Raw genomic sequence first — 27,405 nt, 5'->3', positions numbered from 1 at the left:
TCCCTAGGCTAAACCCCTGTCAGATCATGGAGCCCTCGCCTCGAGGAACTCGCCACCAGAGCTGACGGTTTCCACTGTAACAAACCCACCGTTTTCCGCCGTAATAGAGCTGCTGTTTTCTGCCGGATTACACCCCATCCTCCTCCCGTCACAGAAATTCCTGCCAATATCCGTCTCTCGCGCCATTCCGTCGTTCCCGCCAGCGCGCGGTTAGTTTGGCGGCACGTGCCAGGCGCGTGCCGCACCGCCTGATTACCTCCAATTAAAGGGCGCGCTAGATCGGCTAAAATGGCGCGAAATTGCCTTGTTCCCGCGCGATGAGCAGGGAAGAGGGGAAGAGGGGTGGTGTCTTGATAAGGAGGGGAGAGGGGAGGAGAGATTGGGGTTTGTGGAGAGATGAAGAGGCTGGTGACATCGCGGTGACATGTAATTGTCTGGTGGTGACTGGTGATCCTAGAGGTTGGAGTTTGGAGGTTTCGAGTTTGGAGTTTAATGGGGATACGTAGAAAAAGTTTGCGTTGGATTGCACCCTAATGCACAGCGTAGACAAGCTAAATCATCCAGGAAGTTTGTGAAATCTGGGGAAAATTATTAGAACGTATACTCCTCCCTTACACACACAATGTTCGTTCAATAGCACCTCCCTAGGTCCGCTAATGACCAGATCGACTTGTGCTATTGCCACCAACCGTTGTTTACAGGCCGGTATCAATTCTCGTTTTGTCCGTGTCAAACCTTTCATCAAAACTCGTTTTAGTTTCCTCCTTTTAACACCTTAGGTGGAGACTTCCACTGGCGTCCTAACTGAGTAGACGTTCAAGTTGGCGTCTAGTCTCCACCCCTTGTCTAGTCTAGTTCAAGTCTTCACCCCTTCTTTTTAACTTGCCGTGCACTGCCTTTGTTCCTACACATTTCCCGTCACATTTCCATATCCTCTCGGCCACCCATCCCCCGGCATGCCCGGTGGTCGGCCATTCCACATTATCTATCACCATCCCCATTCCGTGCCGCGACTTCGTATCACATTATTTCCCGTCTCCCTCAGATTTATTCCACTCCAGATCTTCCCCTGAAGACATTATGGCTCCCCTTGCCGTCCCCATATGTTATGATATTCCGTTATAGGGACCCCGCGAAACACGGAAGGATGGCAAGGGCTCCGCCCCGCAGTTGGAAGCGCAAAATAGGCGGGTCGAGGGTGCACACTCCGGTCGAACTTAAATCTCCTGTTATTCTGTTGGTCATGCGTGTTCGGTTGGTCGTCCCGACATCCAGTATTGCCTGGACACGCTCCTGGTAACGCCAGGCCCGACGGCGGCGGCAGCTCAACGCCTGATCCTCTATTTACATTCCAAATGCGTCCCACGATCCCCTCAAAGCCCCCGCCATTTTCTCTCCGGCCGCCGCCGCTTCTCTCTCGTCCAACAATCGATCCACCGCCAGCCAATCATCTCCCTCCGTCGCATGACGTCAGCGTCTAGCCGGCGTCTGGCGGCGGAGCGTCAACCAATCAGCGTCGAGCTCTACCGCCGCCGGGCGCGAGCCGAACTAAGCGTCCGAAACGAGGCGGCGGATTCAGAGGGTTACGCGGCTTAGACGGGAGCGGTGGTGCATTTTGTTGTTTGATATATTACGCTAGCTTACGCCCGGATCGGTGGTCTTACGTTGAGATCGGTGGACTTAGGACTGGAAGCGGTGGACTTAGCCTGGCTATCTAGGTTCCAGGTGTGGGCTAGAGCGGGTGTGATTTTAGATCGAATTGGTTCGGATTGGTGCGGATTGCTTGGGAGAGCGACGCGGATTTCACGCGGAGGACTGTGAAAGCTTCCGTGAAGCTGCGGGGAAGCTGGATGAAGCTGGTTTGAAGCTGGTGTGAGCTTTCGGGAAGCTGTCGGAGAGCTGCGTCAAGCCTGGCCAAGCTCTCCGTGAATGCTCTCCAAGTCTTCTCGAGCCCCCTGAAGACTCTCCTTCTGCCGCCTCGAGCCTCGCCAAGCCACCCAAGGCTTCCCGAGACCTCCCATCGCCCTGCTGACCCTGAGGTCATCCTCAGGTCACAACATGGAAGGTCTCGCCGCCATGAACGAGATGTGTCTCCAAGAACTGGTCCACGTCCAGGAAAACATGTCATCCAGCATACCACCTACGCATCAACCTCTTCAACCGTCGGTAAAGGCGGGGATCGACAGCACGACAGAGATGACGTCACTGGGAGGGGAGCATGGTCAGACGACACAGACGAGTCAGACGGGTCAGACGGCACATCAGACGGCGGTCAACGCGGTGTCGACTGTGAGACGGACGCCCAGTGCAGGTGAGTTTGAGACGGGGAGAGGTTAGAAGGAGGGTTAGAAGGGCGGGAGGAGGGTTAGAAGAGTGGTTAGAACGGTTGGAAGGAAGGTGGGAACGGTTAGAAGGAGGCTGTAAAAGAGGTTGGAATGATTGTAACTTGTAAGAGCGGATGTTCAAGTCAGTGAGAAAAGTTCAGGTTATGTTGAGGCTGTACATAGAGTTAGTTTAATATAGCTTTGCAGGCTAGCTGTGTCAGTCGGTTGAGCATTGTGTCAAAAAAATGACGGTTGACGGTCGGTTGAGCCGAAGTTATAGCGTTCCGTGTCAGTCTGTGCCAGTTTGTTTTGATAGTCTTTTGTGCAGCCTGTTTTGTCCGTCTGTCGTACCTGTATGTTGTACCGCGCTTTTATTACTTATATTATTTTCGTTAGTTGTGCCAAACGATTTTTTCATTTCACTATTTAGTATTTACTCCAGTTTGTGTCTATGACTAGATAGTCATTCCACCAAATGTCACCCAAGAAGTCAGCGCAGGTCAACGGGTCAGGTCACTCTGGGAGGGTAAATTAGACGGTTCGGGGAGGTCAACCAACCGGGCAGGTCAACTGACCGGGAAATGCGGTCGGACGGGCTGGTCGGTCAATCGGGCTTTAGTCGGGGTGATGTAGAACAGTCGAAATGGGGAGTTCAGTTATGCGGGTTATATGTTACTCACCTCTCATGTCGTGGAGCGTGGATACTCCAGCAGCTCTTATGGTCTATAGAAAGACCATGTAAGGTCTGGTTGACGGTTTGTCATCAGACGAAAGTGCCGGGAGCCTGGTAACCAGCCTCCTATACCACAGTCTGCGTTGTTAATTTGTGCGACATGAATGTTGACTGTTGAACGGCACCTGACGCCGTGTCGGCATTTACGGCCCCAAGGCTTTAGTTAGAAGTTGATAGATTATTTGGCTCATTTCATCGGGTAACTGTAATGAGGGAAAATGTTTACATCTTTCTAAATTGCTGCATGTTTTTATTGTGACGCGGAACCAATTTTCAGTGTTGTTTGTTTATCCTTGGGGTAAGCACATAACTAATCATTTAACACGAAACGTTCTGCGTAGGTCAACATGCAATACCGTGTCCGTGATTGCTGATCTCAAAGCCTAGTGCCCTGAAAAAAACAAGTTTACCAAACGATTGCAGCATTATGAACATTGCCAAAAAATGCTTGAGTATGCTTCAACTACATAATGCATTTACTTATTGCGATGTCTGTCGTGGAACAGTCATACTTTGCAGTAGCTTCAAGAAAACCGAAATTATGTCCCGGGATTAAATCAGCGGCCATATAAGCCGTCTAGGACTATGCTTCTTTATGCCTATAGGTCATGCTGTTTTCCTTCATCTAATTTTGACACGGGGATCTAACATGCAGGATTCTAGCATACATGCAGGATTCGGAATTATCTACAGTACGCGACTTCCCTCGGTTTGAGTAGGTACGAGTTTTGCGAATGCCCTGCCACACCTTTTGAGGTCGATTTAGAAACACGTCAGTTGTGAATCCATATCAAATTATTGTAAAAATGTTGCCTTTCACTGAAATTACCGTTAATTGCCGGAAATGTTTAAGCGGCATTGTTTCAAATTTCAATTGACTTATATTGGTTTGTTTTAAACTACCCACTCCAAAACCTTGCAAAGCATTTCGCACAAACGGTTTTCGAAAGGCCAATGACACCATACTGGACACTTGACCGCAATGTCACCAGAAATCTGACACCTGTCTCCGCTTATTGACACCCCTCGCCGTGTTTGATAATCCATGGAAACTCCCGACTCTAGAGTCTGCGGATTTATCTTACTTTGTGTGCATAGCGAGCGGAGCTCAACGCTGCTACCGTGTATTCTTTGCACTATTTGCACGACGATGTTCACACGTGCACTGTGCTTGAGCTTCACTGATAGCCATTGAAGCGAGCGTGCAAAGCGAGCACTGTTCAGTTTCGCGGTGTCTTAAGCTGGCTTGTAGGGATGTTTTGCTGAGGGGAATGAAAATGTGCCGCAGTTTGTTCTCAATGATGACGGAGAATAATCGGTAATTGGTTACTGTTAACGGTCGCTGCTCACTAACGGGATGAAAACGTCTATATTATTTAATATTACCGGTGCAACGATCACCTCTTGTGCCAGCATCAGAATGCATCTTATCAGTGTTGGCCCTTACGGCATTCTCATAGTTTATCCAAGCTAAAAAAATCCCAGAATCCTTCTCTCCTCTCATACATTTCTCTCCAGTCTTACGGTTTCATTGGAAGACTTGGCAGGCCGCTACCACCGCCACCACCCTCGCCAGCCGCCGCCAGCCGCCGCCGACGACCCACAAACTCCGATAAGCGCCCTGCCATAAACCTTTATAGCCCTAATTAAAAGATGGTGGTGTATGCCCAAAGTGTGTTGTCGTGTTTCGGTCGCACCGAGAGTGTAAACACGGCTGATACAAGGTAGAGTGTCAATAGACACCGATATTGCGTGTCAACATGACTCCCTGTGGCGGCGGTGGCGGTGGCGGCGCAGCCGTGGATGGCAGGAGAGGGATGTTTTGGGAGCAATGGACGGAATTAGGGGAGCGAGGGGATATATTTGGACATTTTACGCGGTTCAAGAAGGCTTACAGATTTCATATGGATGAAAATTTATTTTACGCTCTTTATAAGACATAGCCCATTGTCGATACATTACCCATTGATGCAGTTTTTCTCTGTTCCAGCTTCTCCGTCGTGACAACAATCGCAATGATGAATAAATATAATGTTGCCGGCGTAGTCTATTTAAAAACGAATTTTAGACACATGACGGGAATAAGTAAAAAAGCAGCACCCAGCGTCTCCTTTATTCCGCCATGTTCCATTGCCCTCACATAACTCAAGTCTCCGCATGGCCATAAATCACAAAACACAGGCGATGCCTGATGACGTCACAAAACACTTATGACGTCACCTGATGTCACCACTTTTCAAACACTCGGGACTCACGCACTTTATGTAGCTGATCGCACCGAAGAGCCAGCGGTATTGTAACTATGATCTTTTTGATCCTTTTGATCCTTCTGATCTTTAGGTAATCCTCAGCACATTGGCGCACAATCCAGGTAGCTATACAAGTGTAGGTACACGGTGTTTCTTTGTATTTCGTAAACCAATGCTTATTTGCTAGGTGATGTGTGTGAAATGTGGAATATTTGTAGTTTGGGATGGATAGGACCTTAACCAGTTTCAGAAGACAGGAATTTTGTAGTCTTTGCAAAAGTTTAAAAGCATGCACATTCGAAGAGTCAACAGACCACTGTCAAATTCCTGAGGTCACACGTTGGCAGTGTGAGATTTTTTCCTGTGCAACGATATCGATCGAATTCCGTCAACTTTAGACGCTGCGGGAGGGGCTAATGCCTCAAATCCGTAGATTAGTTAGGAAAAAAATCCCTCCCCCCTCCTAGATTAATCTGCGCAACTCTCGTAAAACGACCGTGGTAGGGGGATGGTAGCGGGGGGGATGAGGGAGGGGGTGGCACAAGGTAGCTATAAAACATCGCCGTCTAAAATCCCTCCCGATCTTTGTGTCACCAGAGTTGCTGATCTCTTAGATCTTTGTGTCACCAGATCTAACACCGGCGATCAGTGTTTGGTAGAACACCTGTGATGTGCCTTCCTGGGGTGGAGGGTAGAGTGGGGAGAGAGGGAGAGGGGGAGGGAGGTGATGAGCCAATTGTCAGCGATGAAGACCGATTACGGTAACGATTGCCAAGACTTGGTTATCACTTGCTGTTTACGCAGGGTGATCGTATTCCCACTTGCTGTTTAGGTGCAATACTGATATGACAGCGATCTCTCGCCTCACTCTTTTGGCTCTATAGTTTTTTCTTCTTCTTTTTCGACCACTCCGCTTTTGAGAAGACGAGATTCTACGTTGAATTTAAATTACGATGATAGTTAAGTAGACTAGATGACATCTTAGCGTTTGTTAAAATCACTTAACGTCACATTGCACAGTTTTTATGCTTCATGTTATCAAATCTTTGTTGACGCCTTGTGAAGCTCGCGCCCTTTACAAGCTTCACAGTGAATTTTAAGTTTGTCGCCACGCAAAACCTCGCCTCACTTCCTTGACCTTTCAGCAACCTAATTAGCGAGGTGCTAACTGGCGGTGCCAAGACACCGAACGCACGTTTGCACCTCTAAATCCCCCAGCCCAGGCAGATTAGGGGATAATCCGTATGATCCATGCGCCATCAATTGATGCCAAGGACTGTGACAAATTGGGAGCAGCTGCATGTGAGTTTGGATAAACCGATGGCAGAAGTGGACTAAGTGAGGTTGTTTTGCTACAGTTTGAAATAATGTGGCAGGGTTGGTTTAGGAGTAAACTTATAAGCACTGTTATAATCTGTTTATTCCACGACGGCGCATATCTAAAGTAGTTTAATGAAAAGCAAACGCGAAGCCTTATGATGAACCCTCATGTTCTTCAAAGTTACTTCTGCTTTATTGTCTGATTGTTCACCTGTGCTTTGTACCTACTTTGTGGCGGCTTGGACTTGGGAATGCACGAGATTTTGATAGCATGCAATTTATTCTTCCAATCTAAAATTTCACAGCCCTGAAGTCGATACTTCTCCCCAATCTTACCCATTAAATAATAAAACAATCATATCCGCCGTCATAACCCGGTTACAGTTCGGTGACAGGAGGCTGTTGAAGCTGTTGCAGCTATCAAAAACCCACCACTTATCACTCCCTCCCCCGTAACGGGTTCTCCGTTGACGTCTTTGGTCGTCAAACCTGACAGAAATGATGGACATATCACCTGGTTAGATTAAATTTTATTACACCTGTTGTTTACTCAAGCTGCAGGAGGCTGTGTAATAAATACCAAGATTGGGTATCAAGAGACGGCTTCTAGGATCTCCAGACATCGGGTCATATAATAGCAAAGTTCATGGTCATAATATGTGATGCAATACAAAATAATTAAAATGTAATTGAAAGGCAAGTATGTCGCTCGGTTTGTGCCGAGCGACATAATACAGGGAAGTTTAGTTTAAGGTACCTAGTACCTACCTAGTTGCTAATATGTCTGCCAATTTTCTGTTTTATATTGATGCCATATTTCATTGTGACTAGCTTTGTATGTTTAAAAAATGGAAACTTTCACAATTGTGTGGTATACGTGTTGCACTCTTTTGAAACCCAATAGCTTGAAATAACTACACGGTCTGGAATATACTGTCGCAACTCGCAGAAAAGTGGACAGAAGCCTCCAACCCACAACCAAACCCTCCCCACCCGTCTCTTCCTTCCGCCCCCTCCGGCGTCTGACCTCTTGACCTCCCCTCCCCTCCCCTCCCCTCCCCTCCCCCGTCCGTCGCCACCTGCCCCGGGCGCTGCTCCGTCCTGACCTCTGTTGACCCCAGCCGTGTCGAACGCTATGGTCGGTGACAGTGTCAACACACGAACGGAAACGTAAGACATGCTTCTCTCACAGGGATGAGGACGAATGACAAATTGGCGACGACACGCGTGACGAAAGCGGTTGTGGTGCTTCGCTTTGGTGGGAGTCCGTGAGAAAAGGAATTACGGGTGTGTAAAGAGGCGTTTGTTTAGTTGCTGATGCTGTGAGGCTTCGTGCTGTTTAGCGATGTTATGTTTGTACTGTGTAGTATTATAAGGTATCCATGAGGCCTGGAGTTCCCGAGGGAGAAATATGTCCGGCTGTTTTTGCGCAGTGCGCTTTATGCATATTCGCCTTTAATTTTTAAATCAAACGCTGTCAACTTGGTTGTGACATAATTATTAAATTGAATTGAAACTGGGTGATACAGAAATATGGCGCATGAAAATACGGAAATGGAAAAGTTCTCTAATTACAGATTAGTCTTAGCTGTCCTCTTATTTAGAGTATCAGTGTCTAATCGTTTTAGCTGTGGTAGGTTTTTGCATTACAATATCTTTGCCGAATCATTCGCTATACTGCAAGCTGGAAGTCAATCAGGAACTAAGTTTGTCATGCAAAGAAAGCACTACCATAATACATTAAAAAGCAGCAGCATCAGAAATCTAGTCGAGCAAGATACTCGATAGTGAAATGCGACACCACACTGCTCAATGCTCTCTTACCATCCCACCCAAAATTGACCCATCAACCCCCTCCCCACCCACGCCGGCCTCTTTGAACTCCATTCACCATCAGTTGACATTTTCCCTTTCATGTCACCGCCCGGCCTACTGCGCACGCGCGAACAGCCGACCGCAAATCGCACGTGCGAGAAATGCATGGGCACCTCCACTGACTAATTGCCGTATCCCACTTTATTCTAATCCTTTACTCGAGTAACCATAGGAAACCGACCACGAAACAGTAATCCTTGCGGTTCAATTAAAGTGATTAATGAGTATCTAGCTTCGTCGGAGGATTATTTGATGGCCTCACTGAAAAGCGCGGCATCTTGGTCCGCTGGGTTAGGTTGGGTTCGGGTCGGGTTTGCCGTCCTAACGACTGTAAGATGGAGGGGATTTAGGGGGCAGGTATGGCTCGGGTTTCATGTCATTACGCCGTGGGAGGTAGCCGGCGGCCGGGCGGGATGGCGGTAGTGAAAGAAAATGTGGCGGTGGGCGAGAAGGAAAAAGAGAGGAGGGCGAGAGGAAGGAAGAGAAGAGATGAATAATGGGAGAAGGCAAGGGAAAAGGGACATGCAATAGTGGCGGTGGCGGAAAAATTGAGAGATGAGTCATAAGAAGTAGCGGTGGGGAGAATTGGCAGTAGTGGTGCACATTTGTATGTATGTATGTATGTATGTATGTTTGTATTGACATCAAAAGCCTTCCACATATGGCGTGGCGATTACAGCAACCTACTTTTCACAATGCCCATCACATGGCGATAGAAGATGGTGATGGCACCGGTTTTAGAAGTGGCACCAGCCACCAATGCACACTGGCGACCTAGGGACGACTTTTTATGTTCGAGTCCTTTCCAGTTTCAAAGATAGCTCGCCGTAAGGATCGGGGAGAGGGGGCACACCTTCGGGTGGGCAGGGGAGAGGGGAGAGGGTTGGACTGTGGTCGGAGATGGTTCAATTAGGCTACCGGGAGGGTCAAATGACGGGGGTCCCGGCACACGTGCTGAGCTAATAGTGTCCGGTGATTCTAAAGGAACCTCTGAAACCTGACATGTGATTTCGTTTCAAGCTGATAGCTCGGTAGTTGTAAACGCAGTGTTTTAATCACTGAACAACAAAATTTGACTTTTGTCATAGTACAGAAAGCAGAATACCCATTTCTGTGGTAATTTGTGACGCTGAACACGAATCTGGCATCAGAAATGGCGTGTCAGGCTAGGTTTTTGAGATCCAGTATGTCTGTGTATCTTCTCTGAATGGCTATTTTCAACATTTCCCTCTTCCTTTATATGACATTGCCGGTGACTGCGAAGGAAAAGCTCTGTGTCTGGGGCAATTTAGGGTGCAAAATACGAATCTGGCACTAGAAATGGGGTATATCGTGTTAGGTTTTGGCATTACAGTATGTTTGCGTCCTTTTCTTAGGTGCATGTACTCAGCTTGTTATTCTGTCTTTATATTACATGGCTAGTGATCCAATTTACTTTCGACAATCAAAATATTGGTGATATTTTGATTGAGAGGTTCCGTCAGGACATCGCCGTGATGGAGAGCAGATATCAGGGCAAGTCTGGTCCCAATATGATGGGTGATTACTGCTGGACACTGCAGAGAGAGGAACGTCAGCAGGGGAGGAGACAAAGCAAGAATCAGAAGTGATTCTAACAAGAAGAGTTGCTGAGCGAGAGGAAGATGCTTAAGTGTTTGAAATGACCAAAAATCTTGCCTGTGTGGTCGAGAGGTAGCACAGATGGATGACCATACCGTTGGTTGATTGCACTTTGCCGTGATTGTACAATATGTGATTACCTACATTGCGCTGTGATGTGTGATATACATTTCTGTTCCAACAAATTGAATAGTTTTGTGCTCATCTGTGTTGCCTGGCTATGGTAAATATGGATTAAAAAGATATATAATCTAGAATCTAGATCTAAGGATATCTACAATCGGCCAACAACAATTCATAAAAAGTGAGAATTTAAGGCATCAGTATGTACCAGACAAAAAACTGAGCCCGATGGGGCTAAACGGTGACCAGATTTGGAATCAGCGGCCTCGTATTAGGTAGAAACGAATGCTCACCTCTCTGTACATTTTTGGCTGTTGATCAGTGTTATCATTTAATGCATTATGGTCAATGTCAACGTTTTGCTAAAAGTAAAACCTAATTTCTTATTGTTATTTATTCCAATCTCATTTCATCATTTCTTCACTCATCTTTCATTTTCAATTTCGATCACGTTACACACAACTGCTTGCTTACTGCGGCACCAGTAAGCATGATACCAGCGAAATTCTGTCTGCCCACCTAGCGTGTCACGTCTCAATCCCACAACAATTACACCTCCAAATCACGTCGCCAAATCACCTCCAAATCGTCGCCGGCTCCACCAATTTGTCCTAATCTCGCAGCTCGGAATCATTAACGGAAGATCTATCGGTGGGGATGAGGGAATTACCTAACGGGTAAACCATTACCATTCGTATCATAGAACTTGCCTCCGCGTAGCTGCTTACTCATGATAAGAGCTGGGACACTGATGGCTTAAGAAAGGTGGTTTTGATGCTGTGGCTGGAACACACCCAAAACATTTCTTAAAGTTCCAAAAACTTTTTTCGGCCTTTGCTTGTTTGAGCGATATTTTACATCATCGGAGAATCAGCATCATCATCATAGCAGTGTCATCAGACAGCCATCAGCCTTAGTCATCAGAGGCTGATGCAGACTCAATCGCAATTTGCAATCAGAATTTGTCGTGTCTCCTGACTTCGGCGCCATCAGACTTTGTCGTCATCAGATAACGTGATCAGGCAGCGTCATCCGAGGGACGCCATCCAAGGGGCATCATCCGAGGGGCGTCATCAAACATATGTGTCACGTACCGCCCCTCCATTAGAAGCTGAGACACGACGGCTATCGTCATAACATGTCATTAATTGGGTCTGTGAAGCGGCGGTCCCCCCAGCAGAAGGAACGTGATGTCGGGACGGCGCCGGGGATTTCGACGGCTCAGACACGGATACAGGGTGTCGGCGGCGACGGAAAGAGGGAGGGAGGGAGGAGAGAGCCGGGGAGGGAATGGGAGTGGGTGAGGGGTATGGAGGGAGGGGGATGGTTCTGTAACTCTGGGTGGGAGCTGCGCGTGTTCTGTGCAAGCTGTGTGGGTGAAAGAGAGGGAGAGAGAGAGAGGGAGGGAGGAGTTTCAGGGAGAGAGACCGTTCAGCATGTTTTGTTAGTGTTTGGTGAGAAAACTTTATTTGGGCGATTGTTGTTCCGGTATAGAAAAATGGCTCGATGTTTTCCGTTGTTTATCTTCCCAAAAGCAAATGTCCCCATGAAAACCTCCTCTCCTCCAGTTACAACCCAACCTCACTCTGGGAGGCATAGGCAGCGGGCACCAACAGGGCACGTACCCATCAAAGCGTGACCACGTATCCGTCTGCGCCAAATAGCTTCATCGGGGCTCCATAAACTGACCACTACCGGCGTCGATGGCTATAGTAGGGGCGACAAAGCGGGGGGGGGGGGATGGTGGTGAGCAAAAGAGCGACAGTGTTGGTGGTCGCGACGGTAAGCGAGAGAGCTTGGGCGGCGTTAGCGGGGGCTGGGGGGGGGAGGGGGAGACAGCACCAAGGCTCCCCATAAACAGTAAGCTGTCAGGCGCTGCGATGGCCAAAGAGCGGTGCTATTGGCGGTAGCGGCGGGCAGAGGAATGAAAAAAAGAAGCCTATGACTGACCATTACGCCGGTGGCGGTGTCGTCTGTGGCCGAAAGAGCGGTGCTGGCGGTGAGAGTCATATCCCGCTCAAGGTCAGATCCCGTTCAAGGTCAGCGGGGGCTTGGCTGCGGTTATGGAACGTGATTGGCCGGACGACGTAGAATCTTCGCCGTCCGAGAGACATCGAACGCAGGGATAGTCATTTATTGAGGCCTCCAAAGGCGAGGGCGAGAACATTGTCCGTTGGCAGTGGTGACGGTGGCGAGAACATGCAGTTTCGACGAGAGCGGTGGTGGCGTATTGGCCACACGCTGGGAATAAGTGAACATAAGGGGAGAGAGGTGATCGAGATTTGGCCATGCGGACGGCTGTCCGGAAGGGTTACCCGGGGGAATAGCCGGAGGGGAGGGGAGCGAAAGGAGAGAGAGAGAGAGAGAGAGAGAGAGAGAGAGAGAGAGAGAGAGAGAGAGAGAGAGAGAGAGAGAGAGAGAGAGAGAGAGTCAAAGGGGTGTGCCGATGGGGTTGGATATGTTGACAGATGGCCCCTCGTTAACTGACCACGGCCCGGCTCCATTGGACCACCCGGTTCAATCAATCGCACCACCCGGTCTAATCAATTGGACCTCGGTCTAATAAACCAGCGATAGGTAGGGACAGGACTTAGCAGCTGGTGCATCGGGGCTCTGTTGATGAATCTGTGACCATCTAATGTTAATTAGTGTGAACGTCGATATCAGATTTCCGAGCGCGCGGCAGTGTAAGATGTAGGGTTTTGGCGAGGCAAACATGAAGCAAGAAAAAGGGGAATATGTGGCCATGTTAGATGAATCACAAGGTTTTATTGGGGCTTCAGTCGGTCGGCGAGAAAAGACAGCCTCATTTATCGTCATTGATCACTAGTCAGCTTGATCATTTGGAGAATGCCTGTTAGGCATAACCGCCAGTTGTTTTTATGTTGAGAATTCTGTTTGTATTCATTTCCCTTGCCTTCTTTTTCTGCCTTCGTCGTTTTATGCCTGAGGTCTTTCACGTCAAACTATCTCAATCAAACTATGTCATTGTTTTTGTCACCTCCGCAATTGTTTTTGTCACCTCCTGACCACGCCGCGATATAGCATCGTTGCTGGTGCGCCCTTAAACACCAAATCATCATCATCATCCTCACCACGCCTCTTTGCCCCACGTCTGTCTGTCTGTCTTTCTTGTCTGTCTACCTGTCTGTCTCTGTCTGCCTGTCTGTCTGTCTGTCTGTCTGCCCGCCTGCCTGTGTTGCATCTGCTTGTCTGTGTTCGTCTATATTTTCGCGCCGTGTCTACCGTGTTGTGGCAGGGATTAGCTAGGATGGGTGTACCCACCGATAAAAAGGATATTAACGCCCGGTCCCATGAAGGCACTGTTTGCTGAAGAGCCTCATTATGGGGACTGACGTCAGCTGTCTGGTGGAGCAGAAGGTCGTCGGTTCAATTCCAGGAATGGAATATGTTGACCTTTTAGATATGATTGAAAATGTTAGTCGTGTGTAAAACGTGTGATGAAAACTAAAAAACTGGTCAGTTTTGGAGAAGTTCTTTTTTAAAACCTTGCAGGTCCTTTTCTTCAACAGAAAACATGAAAATGAAAGAAACGGAGCGTCTGTGTCCTAAAAGTACCTAAATTTCAATTTCAAAAGGGTTAGGTAATGGTTCTTTTAAATATTTCTCAAGAACCACTCATTCAGCTAAGTCTACCTAATTTTCCTCGAAGTTGATGGTCAGATGAACGTATTTTCAGCTTCAGTTTTGTAAACTTTTGTTTTGGCGTCTGATTCGAACACCGCCTCTGAACGGGTGCACTTGGCATCGGTCCAAACGCACCCCCCCCCCCTTCCCAATCCCCGCCCCGCTCCCCACTCGGCCCGGCCAGCGCCCGCGGCTATCAGCTGACCGGTCACCCGCCAGGTCAGCCTGGCCTTGGGTCAGCAGGCGGTCCGCAGGCAGCGGTAGGCCGCAGCACAATGCCTGCAGCTTAGACCGAGATATGTGGTTTCCTTGCATTTTAAATTAAAACTTTGCGTTCCTTATTCATAAAAGCTAAACTCATACCTTCTTTTTTCGACCCACACATAGATATTCCAGCATTTTCTTGCATACTAGATTTTCGAAGAAACGCATTTCAGACGTCTTATGAATGGTTTCTGCTCCTACTCATTCACAGTCATTTTACTCACACAAATAGGTACCATTTTTCTGGCATTTTAGGCGTCTAAAGAAACTCACTTATTCATGGTAACTGCATTATTTCGTTCATTCTTCACTCGATTCGTATCAATAGCATGTATTTTCTCTCCACAGGCGGCGAGCAGCCCCGGGAACAGCCTTCTCAGTCCGTGGACACGACGGATGAGGCCCGCGACGGAAAGAAGAAGCGTCAGAGACGCCAGCGCACGCACTTCACGTCACAGCAGCTGCAGGAACTTGAGTCGACGTTCGCCAGAAACCGGTGGGTCGCGGGCTCGAATCCTGATAGGGGTATGGCGTTCTTCAAGGGGTTTATTATTTGTTGGTGATTTTTGCTTAATTGAAGAAGCTTCTGTGGTTTCTGTAGTGTAAGGGAAGTTTTGCGATAATTGACGGGAGCTGTTTAAAGGACAATACACTGACTCCGTGGGATAGAACCGTCCCCAACTTTGAATGCGCCCTATTTAATCAACGTCGGCACAAAATCACCTTTAATTGGGTCCCGGACTCTAAGTTGACAGTTATTGGACACCGCTTGGTCTTGCGTAGTTCATTCATCGCCCACCTAATTTTTGCAGCTTAGAATTCAGCGATACATTTGTAAAGTCTTGTTCTCGCATTCAGAGGAATAGTCCATATTAGCAGACCTGAGGCCAGTTTTACCAACAGAAAAATAGCAGCCCGGCGCAATTTTTCTGTCAAAAACCAGCCGACGAGTTTCACCAACCAGGCGAAAAAATATCCGCCGGCGTGAAAAAATATCAGCCAGAAAAATAGCCAATGAGTTTCACCAACGGCAAATGCGGCATTAATGGAGTGTTATTTTGCGCCATTATTTGTAGAAAAACAGCCCAAAAAATAGACGGGCGACCCCGTCTATTTTTTTGATGTCGTGTTGGAACAATTGGCCTCATTTGTTACTAATTATCGTGATTTGCGCTTCCCAGTTGATATAATAATTTAGTATCATTCATGGCCAATTTGTAAAGCATCTGGGCTTCAAGATTAGAAGAGGAATACTGATGATATTGCGTAAAGGAAGAGCCTTTGTCACCAGGCAGGACCAAAAGGAACCAACAAGACTGGTGTTTGGTGTTGTGGTGTTAGTTTTTTTCGTTTATATTATCTTTTTGCTACAAGCACCCAACAGCAAGATGATAGCACATTATTAACTAGTGGTCAGCTTACAAGTTCATTGCTCGTGCGAGTCGCACGGAAGTGGAAAATAATGATGGAAGATCATTTTCGAAAATTGAAGGTGCTTGAACAAATGCTGGAAGGAGAGGCAGAGAGGGTAGGCTCATTGGACTCAAGATTTTAAATAAATATGTCACTGTTTTCACATATTCAGCTACATTTGACAATGCAAGGCGCCAACTACTGATACCACTACTACTTTTGGGTGGAACTTACTTGAGCTGTGCGGAATAGGGAAGGTGCAATTGACATGGCTAAGACCAAAATGGCAAGATTTTCAAGATCAATGACTAAATTTAAAAAAAGAAATTGAATAGCATGAAAGAAATGTATAAAGGCTTGTTTTTGAAGCCAAACGTGCAAAGTTTGCATGGTTGCGAACCCGAACAAACTTGCTGTCATAAGATTGTGCCACTGAACTCAGCAAGTCATGCTGCCAATATTGAAGGAAAAGAAAATAATAGTAATGTTGTAAAATGTAAATGAATCCATAACTGTTGTGTGTGCACTGTGCTGATATTGAATGCATGTGTATCTTGCTTGCATGAGTCATGCAGGGATCATGTTAAAACTGGCTGTAAGTATTGTGAGTTAGTTTAGCAAAATTGTGGAGGCACCAGGCAATTTGCGGCCGAAATGTTATTTGTTCACCTCAGCGCTGAAATTTCTGCTCACAGAGTTTTCAGATCATGCGCCGAAATGTTCATGCAGCCCATCCGTTACACTGGTCATGTTGACAGTGACAAGGATTTCTTCCCAGTCTCATGTTGAAATACAATAATAATTCACTTAGCTTGATTTTAGCTTCTGTTTTTCATGCCAGTTCCTAGAATAAAGCAGCCAATATTTTCTGTCATGTGAAAAATATAATAACACTATGCACAATTGCAGGCTGTGGCATGTTGTGAGGTTTTTCCTTGTCTATTGCTGAGGTTTTTCCAGTCTCTGCTGCAAAAACGGTGATGAATCCACCATCGTCCGACGGTTTCGATGACGCCAATCATCGGCGAGTGTTGCTGTGATGGCCGACCTGACTGAGCGCACAGCGGCAGCCGCCGTCGCCAATAACGACAGTGAGGACACCTCCGAGTCGGACGGAGACGCCGCCGCTGACGACTTCACCGTGCTGGACGAGGTGGAGCGCTCGAGCCGACAGACCGTGCACCGCGTGCGCTGCCCGACTGGCTGGCGCACCTGCAGCCGATTGGCGACCGGCGGCCGGCGCCGGCCAATCTGCCGGCGCTCTACCCCGAGCTGCGCGCCCGGCTGGCCGCCGAGGGCATCGAACAGGTGTTCCTGGTGCAGGTGACCGTGCTGCCCGAGCTGCTGGCGGCCGCAGAGTCGCCACTGCAACCGGCCGACCTCTGAGTCTCGGCGCCGGCCGGCCGCTCGGTGCCCGCCGTGTTCCGCCAGTACGACGCCGACACGCCGCTCTGCGTCCAGCTGCTGGGTGGAGACACAGTGGCACGAGGGGGCGCCAACTGGTGGCGGTGGGGCCGCGCGGCCCGGCCTCCCTGGCTGATCGTGGTGAGCACTCCCGGCTGGCTGATGGATCACATAACCAGCGCCGAGGGCTTCTCGCTACCGCACCTGCGTTACCTGGTGATCGACGAAGCAGACCGGGTGATCGAGATGGCCGACACGGGCTGGCTGAAAGCGGTGGAGCGGGTGGCGGCGGCCACGGCCCGCCGCCCTGCATCGCCGGCCGGCTGACGGCCGTCGCCGTCTGCGCGCCTCACCTGCCACTTCAGAAGCTGTCATTCTTGGCCACCCTGTCACAGAACCCGGAGGCCGGAGAAGCTGGAGCGAATGTCGCTGTTCCAGCCGCGACTGCTGGTGGTCGGCACGGCGGCCGCCGCCGTCGCACTGCCCGGTCAGTTCGTCGGCAGGTTCACCACGCCGGCCGAGCTGAGCGAGTCGTTCAACGTGGTGGCGCCGCAGCCGCTGAAGCCGCTGCTGATGCACCATTTGCTCCGACAGCCCGACTGGCGACGCTCGCTCGTGTTGTGTTGGTCAACTGGAACGAGGTGGCGCACCAGCTGGAGCTACCGCTGTCTGTGCTGGGCGCGCGCGTGACTGAGTTCTGTGGGGTAGTGCCGGCGTGCCGGCGGCGGCGCGCGCTAGCTGAGATGGCCGCGCTGGTGTGCTCGAGGCTATAGCGCGCGGTATTGACGTGGACGCCGTGGACGCGGTCGTGTCGTACGACATCCCGGCGCTGTTGAAGACGTACACTGCGTGCGTCGGACGGCGCGCATCCGCCGGGCCGGCCAGGCGGTCAAGCTAATGTTGGAGCGGCAGCGCAGCAATTTCCAGCGGCTGATGGTGCAGGCGGGCGGCCGGGTGCGGGAGACGCTGGCGCTGCTGGACGAGCTACGAGCTGCGCCAGTACGAGGCGACCTACGTCAGTGGATTTCCACACTAGCTTCTAGTGGATCGCTGTTGTTTTTTATGCTCATTGCTCATGATTTATTTACATTTTAGAAATATTGCAATGAAATAGATGTATGCCTTGTCATCAGCCTAGAAAAGTTAAAGTAAGTAAAGCGTTTTAGTTGCATAATGTATGTTTGTTCATGAGCACGGATTTAACATGTCCTTACTCCCAAACATTTCGATATTAGACCCGAGTTACAAACCAATCGAAAGGCTTAGACGATCATTTGGGGCGTAGCCAGACGGCTCGGCTGGGTGTGAAAGCCGGCGACCAAGGTGGTAACCACCCGATCATAATGCACAGCGGTCTCCGTCGGACGATTGTGTCCGCGCGCAACGAATGATCTGGGCACACGCAGAGGAGTTCGGCAGGACTCTCCACTGAGCGGTACTGGGCGCAGTCGAACGACGGTCGACGACGCTAGCGCAGGTATTGTTAATTTGTTACGACTTACGAGCCGGACCAGTGTAGCGGGCCCGGAGCAAATATTCTTTGCTGTTTGGCGTTCCTTCTTCTCGACCGGGCCCGGCAAACGGGGTCTGCATATCGGCTAAAACCACCTAGCCGGGCAGTCTGACCTCCACCTCGCCGAAGCGGAGCGAACGACGTACAGCCCTCAGCAGACTGCGTGGTAGGTATTCTTTTTTCGACAAAACCAGTAATAACTCAAAGATCATGTTATCAGTCGGTCGGAACTCACTGCAACTAGATGCGCCATGCTCCACTCCTTCGATTGGGTCTATCACTAAACAAAGTAGATGCCTTGTGTGGCAACAAAATGCAAAAGTTTGTTTTTGGGGCAAATATCAACTTTTGGGTTTTGCTGCCAAACTGGATGGAAAATGAGTACGATGGTAATGCCAATCCAAGGTGCAAAGTCTCCCTTGTCTTGCTGTTACGATTTCCGAGTGACCGATAGCATAGTATCCGCGTTATTCTCGGTTTTGTCGAAAAAAGAATACCTACCACGCAGTTTGCAGAGGGCTGTACCCTCAGCCCTGCAATGACCGCGGTGCAGCAGTTAATCTGGGTAGGTATTTTCCTAAGGTAAGACACTCGCCTTTGCACAATGCTTTACATATATAGGCCTTGGCGAGTTCGTTAGCCCTCTTACTCCCGCGAGAAGGTGCTAATGCAGTGCACGCGAAGCCGCCTCGTAGCACCGCAGTTCAACTTCAATCGCTCGGCAGCGAAACTGTCCGTCGTCCGTCCAGCTTCAGGTGGCGTCTCTGGGAGCAATGTTGACCGCTAATTTGCCGCTCTTTTGAAAGCTAGGAAAGAGGTGCGGCTCCCGCATCTGTCGGGAGTGGGACTCATAGGCGGCGGAACGGGTAGGGCACCGGGGCACCGTGCCCCCCTTTGATTTTGACATTTTAATATTAGCCCTATGGGCGTTGCATGGAAAGAATGGGACCAAAAGTCGGCAGTGCCCCCTTAATTGAAGGTGTTCCGCTGCCACTGGAGTGGGTCTCATCTAGTCCCCACCTCATAGCTGGAGGTCCACACATTGCGTTCTCGGTCTACACGATGATTTTCTACAAGGTGCGACTAAAAACAGACAAAAAGGCACATAACAAGTTGAAGGTATTGTAAAAATTAATATAATAGGCTGACAGGAAAAAAGTTCCATCTTAAATTTGCCTTAAATGCAAGCTTCCTTACGTCACCTTTATGAATGACGTGCCTACGTTAACAATTTGGTAGTTTTGTATTGTATTGGCTTTTGCTGGGCACCAGAATGTTAATATAGATATGAAAGTTTCTAATGCTCTACTTTGTTGTTTTTACTCTTGAAAATAATGCAATAATTTATGATTATAATATTTCGAAATGTATATGGCATTTGCATTAGAAATCACGCTTCAATTTGATTGAAAACATGCTTTAAATGATTTATTAATCTCCTTGACATATCGTAATTTGATATCGTAACAGAATATCAGCTGACTACCGGCGACAAATAATTTCCGTCCGAAGTCGGCTGGAATTTTTTGTTGGTGAAACTCGTGGCTGTGTGGCGTCTATTTTTTCGGCTGGATATTTTATTTCGGCGGCCGGCTGGTATTTTTTGGTAAAACTGGCCTCTGACTCGGAGGAAACCATGAGTTGAGTCGTTGACTCGTTACCAATCACATCTTGGCTTTTGCCTACATTACTGAACCGTTAACCTTAACTTCACTCAATTAATTTGCAACTTGCAACATTACTTGCACCCTGGCTCTTCTCCTCGGAGTCCCCTCACCCCTCAAATTTCATACTCACACCCTTACCGCGACCCTCCCATCCCCTATCTTCACTGAAGTTCCGAAGAACCCGGAGCTCGGGTTCAAATTTCGATCGTGTGGGTGGGACGCTTTCTGGGTAACGCAGAACGCCCGCCACTTGGCTATGAAGCCGCGATGGGGGGTCTGAGGGGAGGGGGAGAGGAAGGTAGTTCCGGGTCGGATAGTACTATCGCGTCGGCTCGCGAGGTTTTATCGTACCGAAGTAGTTGCGTTCCCACCGCTCGCTCGCTCGCTCTAAGGACATTGGCGATCTATTGGTGCACCTGTTATATGGGTCTGATTCATCGGCGGCTACTGTTGCAGATTGTGGCACTTGATTTGGGTGTTAGTTAAGGAAGTGCATTGTTTGGGGATGTTTGGGAATGAATAGTATGGAAAAGGCTGCTGTAGTGCATCTATTGCCCTTGCTTTTGCTTGTCATACAAGTTACATGCCCTACTTGCTTCCAATATGCACAACTTGCTATGGAATTTATTCGAGCATTTTGTCAAACACTCGTGACAAGATTAGAGCCTTTTTTGTCCTTTGTCATACATTCAGTAGAATGACGATTAATTTTTATCAACCATCTTTGATGAATTAGTTAATATACGAATCAATGAGACGTCTTCAATAATAACTGTCGTCTGTTTTCAGGTATCCCGACATGAGCATGCGGGAAGAGATTTCGCTGTACACAAACCTCTCCGAGGCCAAAATTCGGGTAAGTAAAACTTGTCTTTGATAAAAACGTCACGAATAGCCACAATTACCAAATGGGCTCTTATTATGTAGGATAGCTACCGCTTGGCATTGACTGAGTTTTCTGATTTATTCTTGATTTCGTCCTTGTTATGCCGTGATTGACTTTACAAGCATTAGCTGCGTTTTTTTTTTTTTTAGCGTAAGCGTTTCAAAGTCATTTCTCCAATCCCTATACCCACTGCAAAAAGTTTTGTCACCTTTGTTTTTACACCCATTCATTCTTTCTCTACATTCTCATTCATTTCTATCTTTTCCCATTCATTCTAATTCATTCGAATCTTCACCCGTCCGTTACTTGTTAGTTGTTACCCATTCATTTCACCCCAATCCGCTGTTTTTCGTGCCCTTTGACATCCCATCTAAAACCGGACATCTGTTTTCGCTTCTGTCGCCACCCGTTCGCCCCATACAATGTTCCCTATTTTATCCCCTGCAAGTTATCACCACCAAACCAATTACTAATTATATCAGCTCATATGTCGTCCCCATAGGGCCACTAATTAGATAATTCCGGCGCCAATCATACAACCGGCCTGTCTCCCCTCAATCTCTCTCATCTCCCCTCGTTCTCTCCTGGCTCTCTCGGCCCCCTCCCCCCCCCCCCGCCCCCGGCAACCCGCCGACCCCAGTCCCTCTAACTAAGAGTGTCAGATATTCAACACCTAGTTTGCAGAACATCGCAGCAGAGTTGTTGGTTTGTCTGTTTATGTGTGAAGGTGTCTGCGGTTTGTGCATCAGTGTCTTTTTTCTCCTTTAGTCTCTCGCGCTTTCTGGCTCGCGTGTAGGTAGGTATATGTGTGCTGTTTCTCTTTTTTTTCCTCTCTCTCTCTCCCTCCCTCTCGCTCGCTCTCGCTCCCCTCTCTCTCCCTCTCTCCCTCTCTCCCTCTCTCCCTCTCTCTCTCTCTCTCTCTCTCTCCCTCCCTCTCCTCTCTCCCTCTCTCTCTCTCTCTCTCTCTCTCTCTCTCTCTCTCTCTCCCCCCTCTGATGTGTCCGTGTAAATCGCTGCTACCCAGCGGCCGCCCCCGAGGCAATGAATGTTTCACGCAGGCCCATTGATATGTTAATTGGTGGCACCCTGCCGTGCCGTGGTTATCATTGACTTTGGTAGGCGCGTGCGGCCAGGGGCGTGCACAGGACGGGGGAGGGCGCGCAGGACAGGGGTGCGCACAGGACAGGGATATCCAGGAACATGGCTTGGGCTCGGGGCAGGGGTGTGCGTAGGGACCTAGGGAGGGTATATCCGTGTGACACTGGGGTGGGAGCAAAGAGATGCGCTCTAGAAAGATGGAACAGAGAATTTTCTGGGTAAAATATGGAAATGGACTGTTTGAATATCTTGATATTCAGATTTTGATACTTTTTCTATTCCATCTAAAAAAAAAACAGAGAAAATCATTTTTGCCGCATACTCTTCTAGTTCAATTCAATCACATGATTTGAAAAATATTGACCTTGTCGCTGTATCCCTTTTTTGTTCGCTTGTTCAACATCTCTACAACATACTCGTATTTTACACCTTACACCTATCAAGCTCGAAGTTCATCATGTTCTTGGTGAAACACACACGTTTTGTATATATCTCTCTCTCTCTCTCTCTCTCTCTCGCTCTCTCTCTCCCTTGCTCTCTCGCTCTCTCGCTCTCTCGCTCTCTCGCTCTCTCGCTCTCTTGCTCTCTCGCTCTCTCACTCTCTCACTCTCTCACTCTCTCACTCTGTCTCTCTCTCTCTCTCTCTCTCTCTCTCTCTCTCTCTCTCTCTCGCTCTCTCTCTCTCCCTCTCTCCTTCCTATCACGAGTAACGACACATTGTCACCTCCGCCACGTTTCGTATTATCAAGTTATCATACGCATTCCCCTTGTGAACCATTATATCACATCTCCATCACCCGCGCCGCGGAGTGATTTGAATTTATGACGTCATTTTGGATTTATTACGTCATAACCACCCTGTTATGGTCGACATTGGGATAATATTGTTATTAGTTGTCATATGACATAAAGTTAAACGACACCATATTGTGGTTTTGTGACCTGATGGAAGTCAAGTCAATGTCGTAGCTGGAGTTACGATGTTTATAAACGAGTTTTGTAAATGAAGTGTTAATGAAGAGAGAAGGGTAGGTAATGGCATGATGAATGGTTTGCGATAATTGACTCCAATAGAGAGTGGAGGGATAATATGACATGTGGCTAACATAATTTGTGAAAATTATTATGTTTGGTTGATTTGACGAAATTACAAAACCGCAGCCCACAAGGGAAGCCAATAGCTTGGCATATGGTGCTCAAGACAATAATGGTATTTCCACTTCGATGAAAACTCAGCGAGCTGTTGATGCGTTCGGTTGGATAGGGGTGCGATATCAGATAATTAGGACAGTTCTAATTACGAGCGGGGTTGTGTTGATATGTGGATCAGCGATCCCATAAGCGCATTTTACCCGTCGGTGTAATTGAAAATAAATGCTTCTTCTCTTTGGGTTTGGGGACAATCGAAAAGTGAACCACGTTCATAAAAATAACGCTAGTGGTAGGCACATTAAATGCAGTGCGTGGGCATTGGACAAGCTCCTTTCTCTCTCTCTCGCTCGCTCTCTCTCTCTCTCTTTCCCCTCTCCCTCTCTCCCTCCCCCTGCTGACAGCCCCGCGGCGCCACCCCGGGCGGTCACTGCGGGAGGCCCGTTTGATGAACGCAGTAAGGTGCCAATGATATATCGCACGGATGACTGCCGCCTGCCGCCGAGCTGATTGTTGGGGAACGGTGGGGACATTGAGGTATAAATAAAATGGTGTGAATTAGATATGTCAATCGAATACACACTTTTGGTACACCTATACTAAACCGATGTCAACTTGATATTTGGTGTTTAAAACCAAATGTATTTGATATTTTGTTGGTATTATAAGGCACGCCATGGTATAGTTTGTCCGTACTCTTAATTGTTTTCTGAGTTTTCCCAGTCCCTTCTTAGCTTGGCACCTGTCCCGCACCTTATGAGCGATTCTCACGCCTGCGGTAACTTCAAAGCGATAAATTCTCTTTGATCCACCGCCACCAGTGGTCTCTTCACACCAGACACGCTGGCGCCTGCGAGAGAAAATAAATATAACGGTGGTTATCTGGAGATATCTACTGATAAGTCTCCATTTCTAGTGATATCTTCTGATAAGACGCCATTTCTGTGGTATCTGATGGCATTTGCGGATGTAAGCACTGAGCAGGATGTTCACACGCAGATATATTGGTGTTTGGTGGCGATGATGTGGCGTTCTGTGGCGAAAATGGAGAGAATCTGCTGATTCAGCGGATGTGGGAGGGGGGGGGGGTGCTAAAACAGCTGCATCTCCGTTCAGCTTGAGTTCAATTTTGTAAAGCAGCATGCATTGTAAATGAATGCCTTGATTCTTTTTATGAGCGATGTAGTTTGGGGGAACATAGAAACCTTTTTACCCTGGGTTTTGCCAAAAACGTTATAAGGCTAGTTAATTCCAGGTATGCCGATACGTAGCGGTGTCATTATTTCATTAGCATTGGAACTTTGTTTGGAGGCGTTTATGTTTAGGTGCAATACCGAGTCATGGACCAACCCACTGAGTGCGTGGGTGATGCATGACCCCCCCCCTCTCCCCCACCTTTACTGACTGACCCACACGAACTCTCCACTCAAGTAGACGGCAGGGGGGGGGTGGAGTGGGCGCATTGCAACCCCCCCCCCCTCTCCCGGTCCTTCAAGATAGGACTCCATCTTAGCTCGTCAAGTGGTGGCTATGCACCCCAGAGTGGCAAGATTATCACATGTCTGTTCCGTGCAGTGAGTGATCTAGAGTGGCCAGATTATCACATGTCTAGGCCCGTGCAGTGGATTGATAGCTAGGTAAATAGTGTTGATACCAGCCACGTTTGCTCGTACTGCCGACTCCGATATGCAATGACAGATGGGGGGAGGGGAGGGGGAATAAGAGCTGCTGGATTTTAGGGAGCAGTTACACGGTGCGTTATAAAATTTTACCCGAATTAGGTATATGACGGAGCTTTTACCCGAATTATTCCGAATTATCTTCAACAACAGGCTACTGAAGATGCAACTCAAATTTGATGTAAATGTGGGGCATTTTTACAACTGTCAACGATAGCAACACTAACCTTTCTATTGAAATTCGAAACTCATCCACAGCATATCACGGTTGTATTTTACCTAAATTTATTACTTATTCAAAAAATTAAATCACAAAAGACCTACATTCATTAGTAGCATGGTCTCCAAAAATCCACATATCCTGCAGCTCTACCACCGTCCTGTTCTCGCAGTTGTCACAAACGCGCCGCAGACCGCAGACGTCTGCTGGTTTCTCTGATAATGGCACGGTCTTTGTGTTTGGCGGTGTTTCTGATACGCGATACAGGTGAGTGACAGGTGTGGAGATAGGGGGCGGAAACATGAGACGAAACGCTGGGGGATGTGGGGATGGGGATGGGTAGGGTATGGGGTGGAAAGGGGACGGATTGTGCGAGAGGCAGACTGGGAACTTTGGGACGGTAAGGGCCATAACGAGTCTACGGGCGAAAAAAAAAAATGACAAAGATAATGGAAGTTGTAGACACTCCCTATAGGTACCGGTTTCCAGTAAAATGTCTCCATATCTCACCTGTCACTCAAGCGTCTCGCTTTCCTCGTTTGTTACTTGAAACTCATCACTCCTATAATTTTTATTGCTCACTCCTCACTCTTAGATTCGTGCTGCAAGCCTGCAAGGTTTCTTCAACAATGCTGTCTGATTTTGTCATTATTATTTGCGGTGCATTGTCAGAACAATACCTAGAGTTGGCTCATGCTCAATCGAAAAAAGCATCCTTCGACCATTCATTCACTAAATGCTTCTCAAGTGTATCTCCTTTCTACTCTTGAAGACGCATCCTCAAAGACCACCACCTAAGTAAAACCTCTCGACGTCGAGGATTACCAACGCATTACCCGACTATTAGGACACAGATTATCGGTTTGAAGATCACTTGTAACACATTAGCGGGTGTATTTACACGGAAGCTGTTAGCAATGGCAATTGAATTGAACCTTGGCTGGTAGTGTGGGCTGTATGGTGCTATTTTTAGAGTCAATTGATGAATGTGATGGTAGGGAGATTCACCCGAGTTAAAATATAAATCAGCCGCTTGATGTTGGAGGCAAAATGTGATTTGGAGAAGCTCAAACGACTAAAAAAAGAATAGTACTATTTCGCCTCTTTTTATAAAAATCTCCCTTACAAAGTTGTACTTTTTGTAGGGTACGAGTGAGTTTAGATGAGGTTTTATATATGATGGGTTCTTCTCCGTTTCGCTGATGTGACTATAATGCTTTACTTATGCTACACTACCTGCTTTAAAAAATATAAAACCATAAACGCATGGTGCTTTATTTTGCTTTCATCGTCTCAATACAATAACGAGTGCAATAACGAGGCTGTCATTTCGACAATAAGCCTGTTGTCATCTCAGCAACAACCGAAACTACACTCCCATTGGGCCTTTCTCATCAACACATACGCCATAACATGTAATACTGCAGCCCCCACCAGTAGCGGCGGAACACCTTCAATTAAGGGGGCACTGCCGACTTTTGATCCCATTATTTCCATGCAGCGCCCATAGGGCTAATGTTAAAATGCCGAAATCAAAGGGGGCACGGTGCCCCGGTGCCCTCCCCGTTCCGCCGCCTATGGCCCCCACTCTGACCATTTGACAAGAGCTCAACTTGGCGATCTTTCTTGACAGAGCGCTTCAAGTAATTCCCGGTAGCTTATCATGCACATGTCAACTCCACTAAAGCTCCCTCTCTGTCAGTGTGAAGTGCCCAGCGGTGCTGACGGTGGCGGCGATATATAAGTTATATTTGTATTATTAATAAATGTTGCATGATGCAATACGAGTATAAGTGTTGGAACATAAAGGTGTTATATAGAAGTTCAATGAACTGTAAGTTGGTATGGTCAATTTGTGTGTTTCTTGCAAAGAATGTGCTCATGATGTATACAGAGGATCGGCGCTAAATTGAAAGAGATTATGCGTAGGCGTTACTGCGATAGACATGTTGACTTTTTGAAAATACGTTCACAAATAATGATTCCATCAGCATTTTCTTGGATTGAGACAAGACAAGAACTGAAATATGAAATAACACCCATAAAAATCTCAGCCAATCTCATGTAACTAAAGAGCGACGGACGTAACATTGAAGTCTACTTAGGTTTTTTCCTCTGCCGCACGAGTCCTGTGTATACGAGGTCTCATACGAGGACTTACATGCAAACACTGGTATGCATGTAAGCGCAAGAGGAAGAGCGTGATGGAGAGCGTGGGAG

General features: G+C 47.9%; 1 protein-coding gene across 1 annotated transcript in view; it reads left to right on the top strand.

Moving 5' to 3' along the window:
- Window positions 1-1,518: 1,518 nt before the first annotated feature.
- Window positions 1,519-27,405, top strand: part of LOC122393150 (pituitary homeobox x-like) — a 31,076-nt gene continuing 5,189 nt past the window's right edge. The window contains exons 1-3 of the mRNA XM_043388885.1: window positions 1,519-2,311; window positions 14,505-14,652; window positions 20,943-21,009. Coding sequence (XP_043244820.1) covers window positions 2,059-2,311; window positions 14,505-14,652; window positions 20,943-21,009 — 468 coding nt within the window. The 5' untranslated portion in view covers window positions 1,519-2,058. The remainder of the gene's footprint in view (window positions 2,312-14,504; window positions 14,653-20,942; window positions 21,010-27,405) is intronic.

Source organism: Amphibalanus amphitrite, unplaced genomic scaffold, assembly GCF_019059575.1.
Source record: "Amphibalanus amphitrite isolate SeventyFive unplaced genomic scaffold, NRLGWU_Aamphi_draft 000518F_arrow, whole genome shotgun sequence".
Lineage (NCBI taxonomy): Eukaryota > Metazoa > Arthropoda > Thecostraca > Balanomorpha > Balanidae > Amphibalanus > Amphibalanus amphitrite.
Note: the sequence above shows the minus strand (reverse complement) of the source record. Positions and strands in the feature narration are given on the sequence as shown.